At 43.8% G+C, this 19,102-nt stretch overlaps 1 protein-coding gene across 7 annotated transcripts in view; it reads right to left on the reverse strand.

Annotated features, from left to right (window-relative positions):
- aopep (aminopeptidase O (putative)) overlaps positions 1-19,102 on the reverse strand; it is a 57,827-nt gene that overhangs the window by 7,440 nt on the left and 31,285 nt on the right. For 6 of the 7 annotated variants that reach the window (XM_088376023.1, XM_088376025.1, XM_088376021.1 and 3 more), the window contains 2 exons: positions 18,289-18,369; positions 2,205-2,321 (listed from right to left, as the gene is read on the reverse strand). In XM_088376023.1, coding sequence (XP_088232149.1) covers positions 2,205-2,321; positions 18,289-18,369 — 198 coding nt within the window. Of the gene's footprint in view, positions 1-2,204; positions 2,322-18,288; positions 18,370-18,399; positions 19,033-19,102 lie in introns of those variants that run through there. The other variant, XM_088376028.1, reaches the window with a different exon arrangement.

Genomic DNA, 19,102 nt, shown 5'->3' on the forward strand with positions numbered 1-19,102 from the left:
AGACACATGCGCCACTCACTTTCGCCTTCGTACATGCGTGGTCACTCACAGCGTCCCACAGGGGCAGGCAAATTTGCGGGTAGCTGCCCTATTTCCTTTGGCCGACTGAAAGCGAAGCTTCGCACGACTCGCTCACAGCAACGCCGACAACTTCATACGTTTAGCATTAAAACAGATGCCGCACTTTTCCAGGAGCTTTTCACTTCCAATCAAGTTGCTGTGACCAACACGAATAGCAGCATAATGTGTTCCTCCCTGCGATGGGCTTTCTTTTCCCCCCGCCAAGCATCCATCCATCATTTTCCACACCGCTTATCCACATTAAGGTCATAGGTGAGCTGGAATCCATCCAGGCTGATTATGGGTGGGACGAGGTGCCAAGGGGCAACCGACTAGCAAAAAAAGACAACAATAGTACTTAAGCTCAGTTTTCCAAGCTCAAAAAGAGGAGTCTTACATTGTATAGCTACCGCTCTTTCACATTAACTAGACAATATAAACACAGGAATTGAAGTAACCCAAAAAAGTGGCAGGCGTTAGCCCAAACTCCCACAAGACTCAACAAGCAGAGGAGCAAAAAGTTGAAGTGGAAATGGCCCCATTTGGTGGAAGGTCTGAGCAATAGTCAATTATTTTTTTTCATTTTCCATGAGTGAAAATGGGTCAACCGCTTTCCAGGTTTTCCAGGGCAACTGTGACTAAACGGTCATGAAGAGGTTCAAAATACGACAAACTACATGAAGACAAATAGTTTGTGGCTAAAGTCCAGGGAGCGTTATGAAAATTGTCGCTAGGCTATCATCACTCTTGTGCAGAGAAGATGCAGAAGAAGCACACTGACAATAAATCAATTGAGATGATGAACACACTTCTTCAGATGAGAAATGTTCCTCAAGAAAGGTGTGCGTGTGTTCATGTGTGTGTGTGTGTTCGTGTGTGTGTGTGTGTGAGAGCGCTTGTATTTGCCTAAGTGTTTTTCCATGCACCGCCATGTGCATAATGGCCCCGTGTATTTTTAGTACACACTCAAGGTTTTTTCCTGGAAACTCTGGAGTACGACTCTCCTCCCGTGTGCCGGGAAATTCAACTAAGCGTAGCAATTGTGGCCCTGGAGCCAAATTTTCAATAGGCCGACGACAAGGACTAAAAAAGACTTTACCTTGTTTTCACTCCGTGACCGTAGCTGATTTAGAATTGTTGAAAGCTTTCCCAAAGGGAATAATATAGAGCGAATTGATTAGCTGAATAGATAAACTTTTATTAAGTGTACTGGTTTATTAGCCTTAACCGTCATACGTGTGTGAAGAGAACTTAACCATCGAATTATACATTTCAAATAAAGTAGAAGGCACGTTATGGAGCGGAGTAAAACCATCACCTGGAACACTTTAGAGGTATTACCGAATTTAATAAACAGCACCGTTCTTGATCTGTATGGCACGTTAAGTAGTAACATTTCTTTCTATGTTAAAAAGTTTAGATTATTAGCTATTTTCAGTTAGCATGTGTTTCATAAAATCAAATAATGAATTGGATTGCTGGCACACTAATAGCACGCATATTCTGCAACTGCATTGATGCGAGGCAAGGGTCGTTGGTCTGTGAGGAGATACGTTTTTTTTTTTTTTAATGAAATCACCTGTTGCCATCTGTTTTTAAGGGTAAGTATTATTTTATTATTTTTTATTTTTTACTATTTGCCCTATTCTACGGCTATCACACTTTTTGGTGACATCACATATAAAAAGTGAAAGAAAAAAATCAAGTTAGTCCTTTCGATTCTCACTAAGCGAAGGCGTGGCGGCACACAACAGTGGTCTAAACTTTGGTTTGACTTTTTTTCGGCATATTCCACCTTTAAAATTGTCCAACTTTCCTGTGCTTCCACTCATTTCATCATGTACTTAATGCGGCGACCGGCGGGTGCAGGAGAGAACAAATAGAGACAAGTAAAGCACACATACACGCTCATTTTGTTAATAGCACCATTAAGGAACTTTGTGCAGCACAAAAAAAAAAAAAAAAACATGACGAGCATACTTGTGGGATTTTACTCAGTAATGGCGGCTGTAAAGAGGAGAGTTGCTATTACGGGGAGAATTTACTACGCATTACTCAGCGCGCTGGAAGCTGGGTCGGGAGGCGAGAGGAGACCTTGCACTCGTTATTCTCGGAGACTGCGTGCGTGTGTGTGCGTAGCTTACCTCAGCGTCTTGATTGTGTAGGTCGTAGGCGCGAGACAAAATGCGCATGGTGGATGCGCTCAGCTTGGCTTCTTCTAAGAGGAGCTCCAAAAGCAATACAAGTTGCTCTGAGGTTACCTGTAGACAAAAAACAAATAATGACCCAACGTTAATAGCTTGACCCCAAAAATGTGAAAATACTGTGCCTAAATGCCACCTCGCGCTCGTCAACTCATCCGAATGGCGCGTATAACATATTTGCAAACACATTTTCATTTTGTGGCATTTCCAAGAAGTTTCATTTTGTACGCGGCGCAGAGACAGAACACATCAATATAAGTCAATTAAAGCATCCGTTGGAAGGCAAGAAGCATGGAGATAATAAAAGGGAGCCGAATGCGGTAATGAAATAAATATGCTAAACTGAGCGCATCCTTTGCAACTGGGGGATATTAGCAAAAGAGGCAGAAATGGAGTGTAAAGCGGAGGAATTAAGAAAGCAATAAAAGTGTAACATTTTAATAAAGCTGAAGGAGCAAGTCGACTCAATGCTGCTTGCGAAGGGCAAAAGCAGCAGAGGAAGACCTCTTCAGAAAGACTAAAAGGCTTGGACTTCTTTTCCTGTTGAAAGGCCACGAGGGATGGCGACAAGTCAGCGGTGAATGGAAAAGATGATTCCGGCGATGGATGTGGGCTGCTATGTGCTACGGTGATTCAGACTCCTCTGGGGAGGGAAGGCTCTCAGCTCCCAGACGAACCTTCCCTGAGGGGCTTCCCTTCTGGGACAACATTAATGGCTCAGGCCTCCATGGAGGCTCATTTGAAAGTTAGTGTGAGCGCGTGAAGAACAACTGGGAGGAAGACAGGAAGTAGATGTTCTCATGCAACATATTTAATATCCATCCATCCATCCAATACTGTAGCCTACAGCCACCCATCCCATTTCCATCTATATTCCATGGCCAGTCATTCGCAGGGCACATATGCATAACTGCAGAAAAACAAACGTATAGTTTACAATGAACCTAACACACATGTGTTTGATAGATGAATACCCAGAAAGAAACATGTGAACATCATAAGCAAAATTCTGAGACGAAATTTGAATCCAGAGCTTCAGAAGAGTGAAGCGGGTGTGCTCACTATAATTTCACCGTGCTGTCACCTCATAATATATTCCTCCTATAACCGAGTCCTTGAAACTGCTTTCCATTTCTTAACAAAGAAGAAAATCCTGATCGATGGTTGGCCTCAGTTATCCGAGTCTTCAGATCATCTAGCTACCCTCAACCCCAACCTGCAACAATCCACACTTTCCACCACCCATCTAGCCAACCATCTCTGTCAGTCATTCAAACCGCCCATCAACCAACCACATCTCCAACCATTAAGCCTCCATAATGCAAGCCAACAACCCATCTAGCAAATATTCGCTTCCAACCATCACACCAACCACTCGTCTGTTTCACCCGTCATCCAGCCGTCCATCCAACTCACTGCAAGGAAACCCCCAACCCAAATCCAGAAGCACCAGCATGCAGTTGTGGCTACTGAGAGCACACATGCACACACTGGAGAGCCTTTAATGTGAAAATGTGAGATCCAGTCTTCATCTTCACTTTACGTCCCTCCTCTTCCCATATTGTAAAGCTCGAGCACTCTCTGAAGTGGGGCCCCCATCTCTGGAGGGCTTCTGTGAGGCCCACCCATGATCTCACTCACCCTCTCACTCTTTAAAAAATTCCAAAGCAATAAACCATAGATCTATCGCACACACACACCCACACATACACACGCACGCACGCACGTAGACACACACACACCTCTGCCAAATGTGGTGTGCCTCTCTGCACACGTGCTGCTAATCAATATGTCTGCGCCACTGTCGCCATAACAATTTAGCAGCCAGCAGTGGCTCATAAATAAAATCATAATGCTCTACTAAATATGACGTCAATTATTCTACTGTAAGATATAAATGGCAGTTTTTCTTTTTACTTAAACACCAACATGAACATGATGCAAAGATGTTTATTTGGACAACTGCATTTTGGGGATATCAAACAGGAAACAAGGCCGACGGGATGATGTAACAGATAAGTCATGCGGTTTCCCGAAATGTAAACCTTGATGCAAAGAACACGGAGAAGAGATCACATGTCAGGCTCTACTAAATAGACCCCATGCAATGTTTGGGCATCTTAGTGAGCAGCAAACTCCATTACAAAAGATTACTGAAATGCTGAAGTGCTGCTGTTTTAGTTAGCAACAGAGCTCAAATGGACAATAGTTATCTTTTTCACATTTGTGTGTAGAAAACCGCGCAAAAACAGTTACGACCAGTGTTTTTGTTCCTGATGGGAAAGGTGGGGCAACGTCTTAAGTGCATAACACACCTAATGACTATTCGAGGAAACCCAACTCAACCGCAACGGCGAATGGATCGCAACACAATACAAAAGAGACTTTTACATACTTTGCACTCAGACTTGCTCATTTTCTGATTTATTGCTCATTAGCATGGCTTGCATTGTGTTTGTGAGTGCGTGTGACGCACAGAGAAAGCAATTACGGGGGAAAGGTGAACTCCATTGCTGAGTGCTCACTTATTAATGAGAGAGCCGCTAGAATGGCAAACAACCACTTAGCAGCAAGCACACACAAAAACAACACAGACAAACAACCACTCACAAACAAAATGCAACTTTAAAGAAGCATCACATTGGACACCGTCGTTGAGAATGGCAGAACGCCGCGGGGCAGATTGTCGTTTATAAGACGATAGGCGCCCTAACATACACGCAAAGTGCTGACACAACCGCCGTCAGGTAAATATTGAGCCAGGTCTTGCAAAGACCTCGGGGAAATCACACTGCGCAGAACAATGGCGTGTACACATCCGCTGTCATAACAACAACAGATATGAATGTGAGTATCGGTCGCTTTGAAAAAGTCCAAATATCTCACGTGGGCGTACGGAAGCATGGGAATAAGCCAAAGCGGTCATGCGGTTGTTGCTTCATTGCGTGTTTATGTAACCCAAAATTGAGAAGACCACGGTCGCACACACACGTAAACACTCATGGTTGCAAATTCACATCAGAATCTATCTTGGCTCGCTCTTGGGCGCTTCACTTTCAGAGACAGCCCAAAGAGATTTAAAGGGGTTGTCCAGATAAAACATTTCAATCCTAAATCTGTTTCTGGTCCTTGCCAGCAATCCATCAGGGTCTCCATAGCAACGGCACCAAGTCGAGCTCGAGTTTGTACAGTAAATAGCAGAGCGAGCCGGTAATGGCCCCACGCTTGGATTGATAGTGAACCTTTCATTTTCTCCGTTCATTCCATCGCATCTGCCCAGCGGTCACAGGTAAGCCTTGGCAAGATGAATGCTCATCTGCTCCATTATTAATTAATTACAGCTTTAACTGGAGATGATTGTAAGTCAACGACAAAAGCATTCCTGCAACGGGGAGACACACAAAAGCCTGGAGTAAAGAGTCAAGGATTGCTGACTATAAAATGTATTGTATATAATGACCCCAAAGAACATTCTGCCATTGGCACCTTTCAAAGGCGCACAGAGGTGTTGCTAATGCTTTCTTTCCCCTGCTTGCGTGCCCGCTAACCCCCAAGGGAGAGTGCGCTGCTTGTTCAGTCGTAGCGCATTAAAGGGTTTGGCGACGTTGAATAACTGTGACATTATAAAACCAAACTGTGATTTCTGAGAGGCCATTGACTTGCGTGTGTGTGCGCGATGCCATTCAGCCGCTTGGCTGCCTTTTATTTCTGTCTGACCGCAGGCTTGTAAAAAGCCATTCTGGCTCCAGCGGCTAAAGGCCTCGGCGTACGTGTCAGGTACTAAGGTTTCACTCGCCCCCCCCCTCGCCCGGTCCCTTCGTTTTTATCTTCCTCGGCCGCCCCACGTCTCCATGGTGGTCTGCTCTCCTGCGACAAGCCCGCTTCTCGTCACTCTTCCTGTCAAGCGCGCCTTTGTCTGCCCCCGTCTTATTTTAGCCTTGATTTAGGACTCCAAACATTCATCTGCTTTAACTGCGGTGGCGTTCACGGGTCTTGACGAGAAACGGCGCGCCGGACAGCTGCTGGGATTCGGTGCGGGCCGCGACAGCCTAAGTGGCATCACAAACACTCGCACGTTTAATTAGCCCGTAAGTGCTCGATACGGCTGCTCAGAATTTAAACGCGGAGCAAAGATGGGGCAGATGGTGGGGAGTAAAAGAGCAAGACGAGAGACTTTAAAGCCAAATGATGTAAGGCAGATAAATAATGGTAAAGCGTTGCAGTCATCGAAGTCTCTCTCTCTCTTTTCTCTATACCCCAAATAGTCAAGTCATAGTAAAGTCGATGAAATAACCGCATCCCGCCCTCACATGTTACCAAGATGTCCCTCTTCTCATTATACGGCTTGCAGAAGCATGTGTGGGAGACTTTAATAAAAAGGTACAGCAGAGATGACGGAAAGCTATAAATATAAAAGTCCATAAATACGGTAAGTGGCCAGAGCAAAATAAAATTCCCAGACTGCGGGGATATGATACTGCAATCTTGTGGTTTCATATGGTCAAAAGAGACGTTATTAAGAAAATAAAAATAAAAAGAGGCTTGCTGACATTATAGAATTTGCAAACCAATTTTCTGGTAATGGGATTGGAGATTGCGAAAGGTTATCGGCCAGTCGCACGCTAGCCGTTGGACTGGCGCTATCATCTCCTCCGGCAGTGTTTACACCTGCTTCTGCTGCAGCACGCCGATGATATCGCAGATAGTTCCGGTCACAGACTGATCACTCCGCCGATGACCTACAGTTGGTGTAATCTGATCATTACGGGAATCGGCAGCCCGCCTATCATTTGAAAAGCACTTCAACAACTGCTAGCTAAGGAGCGGATCCAGGGCTGCGTTTGTGTGTTCAAGACACACACGGAGAGAACCCCGCGGCAACAGCAGCCACGATCAATGTCGCATTGATGTGCTCTCCGACTCGGGAATGTTTGTCGCCATAAAGATCAAATAATGGAAGGCAAAATATTCAAAACACACGCACACACAGAAATGCCAATCAACTGGGGCCATTGGAAAACAAACGTGATTCATTTCATCTTTTCGCCCGATACGCTAAATGGTTTTTTTCCACCGATCCGGCCGGGAAACGTGACACGTCCAATCAAATCAACAACCAGAGGAATTAAGCACTTGCCTCTGGCTTGACAAGCAGCTGGTCTTGAGTATGGTCACTTGTTATCCAGAAACAAAGAAAAGAAATATAAATATTTGTTCAGCAGTTCGTTCTTCACTGGTCCCACAATGTGGAAATTTTCGAGGTATTATCGTTTCTTGTTAACATTTATATCACTGACTGTAAACTATTTCCAGCAAACACATGGAAACAATATGCTGTACTGTCCTGTTTATCTCCTTCTCAAAAGGTCACTGACGGGTCAGTTGCAATAGCCTGAGGCTTTGTTAGAATGCGTGATGTGTTTGTGTGAACACAGCTACATCACACCCCTGCTCAAGTTTTTACACATGTAGGATAGTCGCAATCCGTGCTACATGTGCGTATTAAATGGCTGCCAGGTCTCCAGAAGTTCCCACAGTGCCCAAGCTTTCTGTCTAAGTGTCTCCCACTGCTTGTTGCTCTACGTAGCGCCCAATCTGAAGAGTGTACATTAACAGTTTTCGACCAATCATAGAACAGCGTGGGTTCACCGAAGGATGGCTAGGCAGAGGTTAAGCTAGTCAGAAATATCCCTGTGGGTTTTGCCATGAGGGAAGATGGTTTGTGATGCCAGCATGTGCACACCATCAGATAACTTTCCATCGCCACTTTGTTCTGTCTTTGTGCAGCTGTTGTTATGTAAAATGATACCTTCCTGCAGTTGGGCCCCGATCGGCAAGGCAATTACCACGTTTTCGCTGCTGCTCATCACCACTTTGACTCAATCATTCACACATCCACACACACAGCTCCAAAACCAGGAGGGAGTTTAATTAATCTCCAGCACTTTTTGAAACCCACAAATGGAGCCGTCCCGAGAGAATGCCTCCCTTGGAGCCCAATCACAGTTGCCGCAATTTGCCATTCCGTTGACGATAGAAACGTAAGCAACTCCTCGGCTACCCTCACGACTGGTTTTTATCTTTACACCTTCATCCTAGTTTAGTGATAGCAATTCCCCTGCAGGACGGGGGTTTGTGTTCTGTTGAGTCTGGGGAGTTGAAGATAGAAAAGTGTCTTTTTCACTTTCCGGCTCCTCTGCCAATGTGTAAAAAGACCTCTTAGATCCAATTTGGTCTTCAACTTGGGGATTGAACCCAGGGTCTCGGAAGCAGCTGCCTAGCATTGCCTTTGAAAGGAGAAGATTTAGACAGCGTGCAGAAACAAATGGATCAAATGAGGGCATGATCTGAATGCGGTGCATTTTCATAACTGAACATTTGGACCTTTAGCCTGTGTAACAAGGGGGGATGAGGAGGAAGTGATGGTGGCTTCAGAACAACTTGAAAAAAACAAAGAATTGATGACCAGTTTTTGGCCAGATGGGTGGTCCTCCGTTTATGGCTCAGTTCTAAGGCAGCGGTGTACTTTGAATTTGCACTTACAAAATACAGAGCGGTCTATCACTAAACTATGTTTACCCAGTAGATAAGTCATAGTTACAATCGAAATTTGGATGAAAAACACATCCCACCTATAGATATAAAAGCCAATAAAAAAATATTACAGGCCTAGCTGAGCTCTCCTTGTGTTCTTACATCGCAATGCAAATAAACTAGCTTATTTCACGACCTCATTATCTCTAAACCTCGTATATCTGACTGTCGTAAACCTAGGATGAGCTGTAAATTCCTGATCACAGTAAGTAGTTCACCAGACAAAAAATCCAGCTAATATTTCATTGAAATATTCCTCCCTTTGTGGAGGTACTTTCCTGCCAAACACGAGGAAGACGAAAACATCTAACATCCAATCACAGAAATTCTTGCTAGAAATCAAGGAAAAGGGTAATCTTAAATTGAGTTATATCACAGACTTTTAACACCATCATTGTAACAAATAAGGTGCTCAAGTATGAAATGTGACTAAAGGCTGAAAATAGCTGCAGTCCCAGATTTAATTTCCTCTTGTCATTTATTCTGGCCCCGGATCCCGTGGGGTGTGGGAGGTAAAATATCATCCCTGAGGGGTGAAAAGAAACATCAGTCACCTCTGGCCAAACTGTAGCTTCCTTCAAGGACTCCTAGATAAATATTTGAAGTGGTGGATGCAGCTCGTGATAATTGCTGAGGTTAAGAGGGTACGGCCAGACGGGGGCCAGCAGTGGCTTAGCACAGGAAGGCTGCGGGTTCAAGGCCAACTACACCCAGAAAGAGCAGATGACCAACTGCAGACAGGAGAAAAAAACACTAAGGTTTTGTAGCATAAAAGGATTGACTGTACTTTTTGCCATTGGGTGCTATAAGGAAAATAAGTGTCAGGAATGGCTGCACGTTCAAGATCAAAAAATGCACACAGAGAGCAGACTATAGACTACAGACAGCAGGAACAATGAGACCAAAGATGAGATGACTTGCAAACAAGAGCAGGGAGTGGCGGCGAGCGACGAATGGAGAGGAGACGGCACAGAGACGCTAGCCAGAGCCAATGAACAGAAAGGTCATGTTCAGGAAAACACACTGTGAATTTGCTTTTGTGTCTGAAGTCAAAGTACATGAGAGGTATTCAGAAAGGACTAAAAGCAGTTACCTTGGGTAGGGAAATGCTCATAAAAGCATAAAGTCGCACACGCTGGGCACATCAACCCACGGCCAAAAGCGAGACGAGAGGGTGTGGAAAAGGAGAGGTAAATGAAAAAACACATGGCAAGAAATGTTTTTTTTGTGTTACATTAGAAAGTGTAAACTCCTGGGGAAGATAATCCTTCTATTTACTGCGATAAGCCCGCATCCAGCCTCGCATCACATGATAGCCCAGACGCCCAAACTGCCTGCAGTTGGCACCGACTCGATGGCTTTCACACGAGTGCGCCGGCCTGTCTAACGAGATCTGAGATTACAGCAGACTTTGGATGGAGTGAGACAATAATTCCATGTTGTCATTCCTTTGGCAGAGTGAATTACAGCTTCTTTTGTGGGGGAACATATTTGTCACCGCCGTGGCTTTCCTACTCTCAAACGCTAACGTTGAACCATCCTAACACTGTGAAATTCTGAAGATGGCCAAAAGTTCAAAGTGGGAGCTACCATCGTGCATGCGAGAACTCGGCAATAAATGATTTATTGTCCTATTTTTGTTGTTTCGCTGTCTTTTATTTGGCAACATCTCCAACAACATTGCATCTGAGAGGTTGACAAAATTGATGGTGTTTTCATGACTTGTTTGGGATATTATTCGGAATCTGGTTCACGGGCAGCATGGTGCCTTCCTGGCTTTTATGAAGTTTCATGACCAGCTCACGAACATTCACCATGCAGTCTCTCTAAAACGTTATATTACAGATTAAAAAAAATCTCTCAATGTTCTGAGCTCCTTTTCTCCAAGAGAGTCATACTGGGCGGAATAGAGCTATCCAAAGTTGGAGGTCTGAGTATATACAGCTCAGCTCAGCTTTGGTTACAATACTTTCATTTCAATTTTCATAGGATGACATAACGTGGCCTCCTAATCCATAGAGCTGTCTTCCACCTACAAATACTATAGCTATTGGCTTCATATCAGAATATCGATGTCCGTGTAAACACAACAGCAAAGATAGCTGTATACATTACAAGCCAGCTAGTCAGACGGGGATCCAAGTTTCTATATACCCTTCGACAACACACGCACGCACAGATCTCTGGCGATTGGTTTCACGCGCAAAGCTATTCATCATCTTTGGAACACAGCAGCACACAGCTGACATCACTTTTTGCATGCATGTGCAAGTATGCGTGTGTGTGTGTCTCTTTTTGACGAGGCTAATTGCGTTAGGGCCGTCAGAGGGCCCCGTTGGCTCCCCAGTCGTTAGTGGGACCGACAGATGTTTCAGCGCTTAGCACGCTGCAATAATTACACACCAAAACATTAGCCAGCGTACCCATGAAATCTATGAGGCGTCACCGAGAAAGAGTGTCTCAATTCATCAGCCTCCGCTAAAAAAGTCATCATACCGACCCACATTTTCTTTTTTATGTCACGTCAACACGAAGCAGAGAAAGGAAAATTACAGAACATATCACAAAATGTCAAGAAGAAGAGGCAGACTGGAAAAAAACACTTGAATGCAACTCTCGGTGCGTTTTCATGCTCTTTCTATACCACCAATTCATCAAAAGATGACACCAAAGCCCCGGCTGATAGAAAATTAGTAATTGGTGTTAAAGAGGTTATGGAGAGTCTTTGTCATACGTTTATGTTTTTACTCTGCTGATTGGTTATTAATGAAAGCTCAACTAAAAAACAACAGCAGGCTCGCTCTTGCTTGACAATTATTTTTATGGGTTGTGAAGAAGACACACATGGGGCCCACATTTCCGGTGCATTTTTATTTATTTTTTTAACTCAGATCATCTGTGAGCTATTCTATTCTATTCTTCTATTTTCAAGGGTATCATTTTAAAATGAGTTTGATATTATATTCAAGTGTTTTGGGACAAAAAAAACTGTGGTGTAGTTAAGGTTTAATCAATTAATATCATCAGTTCTGAACATATTTGGGATGCATATTTACTCAGACAATAAACACAAAAGCGACGCAAAGCAGAGAATCCCTCACTTGAGAGATTTTAAACGACCCCAAAAAGCAGAACTGCTGCTGAATGATAAATGAGACAAATACACACTGGCACCCTCACATTGTATCCCCTTTGCTCATTAACGCAACACGAACGGAGCCATCGCTCAGAATAAAAAAGTCGGCTGCTACTGATAGATTGGAAATGTCTACCTTTAACTGTGGAAAATAGGAGTTTCTCTCTCCGTGCAGCACAAATCTTACTTACTAATTGTTGTTTGTTAGGCCAAATTAAACAGAAGCCAGGTAACAACAACCTATTGATGCCATGATTAGTGTGAGAGAACACATGCTCGGGACTTTTTCCCGAGTTAAGGATAAAAGTGAGTGTACGATGGCCTGAGTGTTTTTCTACTGTCGATTAAGTGTTCTTCGATCTCACCTTTATTGTCATATCGAACGACATGCACAAAACTCCACCTGTCATGACGTCTCGCTAGGACAGATCGAGTTGAAGCTTCAGCGGGCCTTCGTGTTCTCTCACAGATAAAGCAGCCAATTTTCTCTATATGAGCACCTTTCTGTATTTATCGGCATCTCACCCATTTATGGCAGGGTATTAACCTTTCACCTGGAGTGGAATTGTCACTCCATTCCACTTTCTGTCCATCCATTAGTTCCTCCACAGTTCCTGCTTGAAAAACCCCTAAAAGAAGGCCATCTATAAAATAGGCCACAATCTATTGGCCAGCCTTTATTTGCAACTAGACTTCTACCAAATGCACCTTTCAAAGTCCACTTTCCAAAAAATGGCATTTAAAATACTTGCATGACCCCTCAGGTATATCATGGGTGAAATTGAAGGGGCGTGTCGTGCATTAGTAGACCAACCTGATGCCTCACTAGAGCTGATGATGGAGTAATGCATTGTACAAACACAGACACAGCATATACTGTTCTTCTGACCATTTCCCATCCTGCTGTGATGAAGCCTGTCCGGAAACAGCCTGCCATTTCCCTGAAGGTTCCAATCGCTCCCCTCCTGCATCATCTCTGATTCATTGCCAATAAATGCCAGAGACGCAGGACCAAAGAGAAAGGGAAAGGGTGATGGAAGGCTGGGAAAGCAATATAAACCAAGAGACATTGATGGGAAAACAAAGAGCAATGGAAAAACAGATGTGTGAAAGATCTCCTCAACACCAGCCTTGCCAGAAACAGTGCTTTGAAAACATGACAGGAACGCTTCGTCAAAGTCAAACCGGAGAAGTGTTAAGTATAAGGAATAGAGAGAAGAATCGCTACCCCAACGATGAAACCAAAAGCATTGTGTTTGAGGCATTTTGGACTAATTAGAAGATCTTCACTCAACTCGTTGGATAGTGGATTTTTTTTTTGGGGGGTGTTGATGTTGCTCTTTGCTCTCTGGTGGATCCATGTTTGAAAACGCCAGATAAAATGTTCGCATACTGTTGTTTATATCCTAAAATAGAAATGAGTAACTGTACATAATTTTGAAATATACCAACGCTCCTCTGCACTTATTCCAATTTAACTTCAATCACGCTGAACTATTAAATCCTTCAACATCCTCGCATATCATTAAATTAACTCGACCAAGACTCCAAAGACCAGTGAAGTCTGTTCCCACAGACGTTCAATAAGCTGCTTCCATAATGAGCAGGAACCAAGTGGCGTGTTTTCATAGCGTCATATCGAGTCAAGTGGGAAGGGGCAGACTGCAGCGGAGGTGCAAATGAGGTGACGGCAGCATTTTGCCTTCCTGCAGTCGCTGCCAAAATTAACTAACATATTGCACGTTCTTATTTTACCATGGACGACAAAAATAGTGTAGAAAAACCTGACAAACGCAATGGTTGACTCAATTGTCGGAAGGAATGTCAAGAATCTAAGATTATCTCTCGGATGTGTTTATTTGGAGGAAGCATGAGAGGAAATATTGTTTAAATACTGTGCAAACCTGCACATTTACACAAAAGTCGAAGTGTTCGTTTGCGTTCTACTCAAGATATGTACAACAGAACTCCCACAAGTCATTAATAGTTGTGGACCATAAAGCTCAATGGAGGGAAAAGACGCAGAAACGCTGCAGGCATGCTAAATTTAATCAATTCAGATGATCGTGTGAGTAGTCAAAAGGCCCGCAAGGAAGTCCAGGTGAACAATTTGATCAATTTTCCATCTTGCAAGTGCTATTTTTAAAGACACCTTATCAATGCCAGAAAAGTCCTATTAGGCGTTCCCAGCCATTTGCCGCTTGGAGGTTTCCTGTTCTGACCAAGAGGGGCAGACGGCGGCCTCATTATGTCGACCACAGAGGAAAATGAGAGCAAAATGAGGCCCATTACCACACGGCCATGACTAATATTCCGCTATAGACTTCTCAGCACACCGGACACATGTATGTTGGCTACATGTGCGTACGCTCGTTATACCTGTCTACGAAAAGTAACGGAGGTTAGGCGTAACAATCAATAACATTACGGCAGAAACACGTACGATGGCAAAGGGGAAGTTGCTCATAAACTCGGACTTTATTGGAATGACCAGAACTGGCGGCTCAGCAGGGGGTGTCTGGCTCTTTCTATCGCTTGACTTAAGAGTGTGTGAGCGCTTGTGTGTTGTATTCCCTAATCATCCATCAGGTCATTAGCCCGAAATGCCGTCCGAGCTACAGACGCTCCACCTCCCTCAAGCTTTTCTCTTTCTCGACACTCTTGACCTCTGACATCACTGCATTCTTCAATTAGTTTACTTCCAATTCTGAGATACTCAAGATACCAAAACTGCAACTGCAACCAACAAAACTTTTGCACAGTCCCGGCCCTCCGTTAGACATTGAAGAGTATAAAAACGTGTCAATTCCTGTATGGAATTTGCACAATTTTGCACAAAACCAAATAGCTGAATATACATTTTGAGGTACATAATTGAAACAGCTCCGATTTTTATGAGGGCTGGGGAACCTCCAGCCCATATACGGCCTGGCCTGCGAGAGTCTTTGATCCGGCCAGCCATGCAATTCAAAAACAAACAAAACCTCAGCGGAGCCACTGTTAAAATAGCCAAAACAGTGCAACCCACGATATCATAAAATATAGAACATTTGTTCATTGCGTCGTATTTTTTCATAGCGGGTAAGTTCTGAATGGCCCTCAGAGGACTTTCTAAAAAAAAAAAATGTATGGTGAAACATTTCCCCGAACATCGTATAGTGCTAAACCTTTCATACAGTTTCCAGTCAAGTCGTAACAACCACCTCCTTAATTTCCCTCAATGGATTCTTTAAGTATACAGAAGGTCCTCGGTTAACGACAGAATTTAGTTCCTATGGCAACATAATCCGAATTTGTATTCGTCAGACTGCGCAATAGTCTCTTATTAACTTACAACAACAAAGTAGTGAAGTCAGAATCACACCAAAATTACACGTGCCTTTACGAACTGTGCCACGGGAAATAACCCAATTCCACCTAATTAGTCCAATTGTTCTTTCGACTATAAATAATGTACCTTTGTTTGCCTTTTAATGCCAGCATAGCGACAGGCAGGCAGAACAATGAAGACGTCTCCCACTAGATGGCAGAAGGTACAATTAGCCTGTGCATCAACCTGTTGCCGTTCGCACAGCAGAGCTTTGTGTTCAACTTGTGTGAAGCCTTTGTTCAATGTGTCACAAGATTTTCTCCAATATAAATATGTGCCTTGGATCAATCAGGTTTGAGGAAACAGGGATCTATTCGCACTTATCTTCATGGCCCTTTGCTACCTCCTTTCTGCTGTCAATAATATTCAAACAACAGGCTGGTGGAGAGAGATGCACAGAGGAGGGGGCCGAGGTGAAATTGGACTATTAGCGTTTGAAGTACATGAAGGAGTACTATAAAGTACACCTGGTCCATCCATGGGGCAATCTGCACACACATCAACAAAGGGAGGAGCGTGCCTGGATGCAGGGGAGAGGGTTGAATGCAAAGGGGAGGTTTAAAAAAAAAAAAAAAAAAGGTGGCGGTAGAGGGGTCACTTCGTGTTTCCTTTCAGCATGGCTTTTATGGTGTAACTTCAAACGCTGACCTCCCCCTCCCTCTATCCGTCCAGGCACTCGTCCCCTCCCTCTCTCTCACTATTGTGTACGGCCAAGTGGACAGCAATTGGCCATTCTTTCATGAGGTGGATTATGGCACCCTCCCTTCACTCCATCTTCCCCGCTCTCCACCTCCGACAGGAAGAGGTCCTTTTGCTGCCACTTTTGGAAGTAAGTGTTTGTGCACGGGTGTGCGCCTTGTAAATATACCAGACGGTAGTTTCAGGCGCTTGAAAAGAGGGGCGCTCTACAGGCATATGCAGGCCCCTGAATGGAAAAAAAAAAAAAAAGGAAAAGAGTGTACTAATCTAGATCTTTCCCAAAAAAATTCTTGTCCGGGCTTGAGTATGCTGTGAATTGCAGCTACGTGTACGTACAACTAAGTTTTAAATAGACACATAACAATACGTTGCAAGCTATATAAAGTGGTACCTCTAAAGTTCGACACAATATGTTATGGGACGCTGCTTGGAAACAATGATTTCCCATAGGATAAAATGAAAAGCAAACAGTCTGTTCAAGAGTCAAACTGTCGACATTACAGAAGCTCGTGTTCTCACTAACATTCCAAACTGCTAAGTGTAAAAATAAGCTGAAAACTGTTATGAAGATGTAAAATCAATACTAGACTTCTCACGTGTCTAATTTGTCATGCAAGTCACTTTAGCTCATGCTAATACTAAAACATGCTACCTTGACATGAGTACAGCAAGCTAAACACAAAATCGGTCTAAATTTGAGCATTTTCCATTTGTGAAATTATAACCAGAAAAGCGCCAGTGTTAACATTTGGCCCAGCTTTTGCTTTTCCTTTTCTTTCTATTTTCTAGCAGTATATAAGCAAAGGTTAGAGGGCTTTGCTAGGTGAGGGAGAATTATTCCACCACACACGAAGATTACTGTAAATATAAACGGTGTAAATTCCCGCCATGCAGAGCCCACTGCTGGTGTGTGTACAGAATGAAAACAAATTTCCCCATTTAGCAAAGTTGAGCAAATGTTCCCTGGATGTCCCAGGAGCAAGTACAGTCTTTCAAAACAATGTGTGCGTCAAGGCACACGTTTTACATTAAAAAAAATCTCACTGTTGGCAAAATTGGATACGCTGGTTGATGTGTGTAAATTCTGCCATCTAGTGGAATAGCACTTAATTGACTGTCACAATATGTCAGTGGCATAGATAGTTGAACAAAGAATACATTGTTTACAGCAAATACATAACTTTTATACCAATTGGATCATTTCCTATGGCATACGAGTTGGAAATTCCAGATCTAAACTATTACAGACAATGAGAAAAGCAAGCACGCACTTTGTGATGTCTCCCACATTTGGAAAAATTGCTTAAGACGTTAAAAATGTGTATGCGTGTACACTTTGTGTCTTTCTCCTCGAGTCCACATAATTTCCCTTCCGTATGTTCTTCTCTCTCGCCGTTGTCTGAAAACCCCTTTCTTTCAATCAAGTGTAAAAAAGACAAAGCAGGCACGTCCTTTGATATTCTCAATGTATGCCAGGCCTCGCGTGAGCTGGTGCATGACAGCAGTTTTCAAAATTCAGAGGTCTGTGTGACTTATGGGGCATATTTTTGCTGACTTAAGAGGATCCACTGTATCATATTAAATGCCCTTACTCCTGCACAAAATAATAAATAAATAAAAAAATGGTTTGTCAAGTGCTTCATACAGTCCAGAAGCACACGGAGGGCGATATATAAACGGCGCGCTACTCTGGCTAATGACTCCCGGCCCCCTGCGTGGCTCTTGGATCAGTGTGCGTCCATTAATGATGCAGGCGTATGTGCGTGTGTTTGTGTGTCAATTAGTGGGTGGAAGGGATTAGCTGTCCCTGGGGATACCTAATTAACGCCACACACACGTACTTGTATGAGTGTTGTTTTTTGGGAGCTCGGTACTATTTTAGTGGGTGATCTACAGGCCAATGTGACAAGTACTGCAGCGAATGAGACAGACCTTCACTGGCAGAATGTCATGGCCAAATTGCGTCCACTCTTCCCTCCCCCTCCTTTCTCATACACACACACACTGACCATGACCGCATGCAGACTGAGTGGCATGTGATGTATACAAGTGCTTAAGAGGTTAAATATGTGGGCAGAGGGTACACCACATCAACAGGCAAGTGTGTCTATCCTACGAGCCCCGACACAAACATACGCGACATTTTGTGATTTGGGGAAGAAAAAAAAAAGAATGCAAAAGAGCCAAGTAAAAGTTGTGTTAATGTTAAGTCAATTGCCGCTTACCTCTTTGTAGTTCACCTTGGGCTCTGATCGCTTCCGCTTTCTGCCCTTCGCCTGATGACTGAGGAGAATCCATTTTGCAACCTGCGGGAAAAAAAATGAGGCGGGTGGGTGGCGGAGGAGGAGGAGGGGGGGAGCAAAGAGAAGGAGGAGGGAAATGAGGGGCGTAATGAGGTGGAAGAAAAAAAACACCAAAAAGTAGTGTTGAGTGAGCTATGAGAACAGGGGGGGGGTAAAAAAAAAAGTGAGCGGCGAGGGAGACAGTGAATGCACTTAACCTGTGTGTGACGTCGCTGGAGTGGAAAGTCACACTGGGATTTATTTGAGAGAGTTGCTCAGTGAGCCACACTAGCCTTAACTTAACATACAGTGCACAATCTCTCTTTCATTCTCCTTCTCACTTGCTCTCTTTTTTTTTTTTGCAGACAAACACATTAATTCCAACCTCTCAGCGCTCCGTCACGCTCCATATATAACCCAGACAAACAGACGACTGAGACAAAAGAGTTAATAGTGAAAGTGCAGCCCTGGAGCGCCCGCAAAACGGAGCTGCATTACACAGTCCAAAATGTGCACTTTTTGCTGCGGCTTCAGAGGGAGTCATTCTCAAGTATCTGCCACAAATGGTGAACTTAACAGGAGAAGGGGGGGGGGGGGGGGGGGGTATTTGGGAACTGTACGGACGCTTTTTGCGGAATGTGATAGGAGGCACGGACAGAAAAGCAACAGATGTACAAGCGACGGGCACTGGGAGACGGGGGAAAGAAAAAAAAACAGATGTGAAGATGAAAGATGCTATCAAACATGAAGAAACACA

Source organism: Syngnathus floridae, chromosome 5, assembly GCF_059516105.1.
Source record: "Syngnathus floridae isolate MCC-2025c chromosome 5, RoL_Sflo_1.0, whole genome shotgun sequence".
Taxonomy (NCBI): domain Eukaryota; kingdom Metazoa; phylum Chordata; class Actinopteri; order Syngnathiformes; family Syngnathidae; genus Syngnathus; species Syngnathus floridae.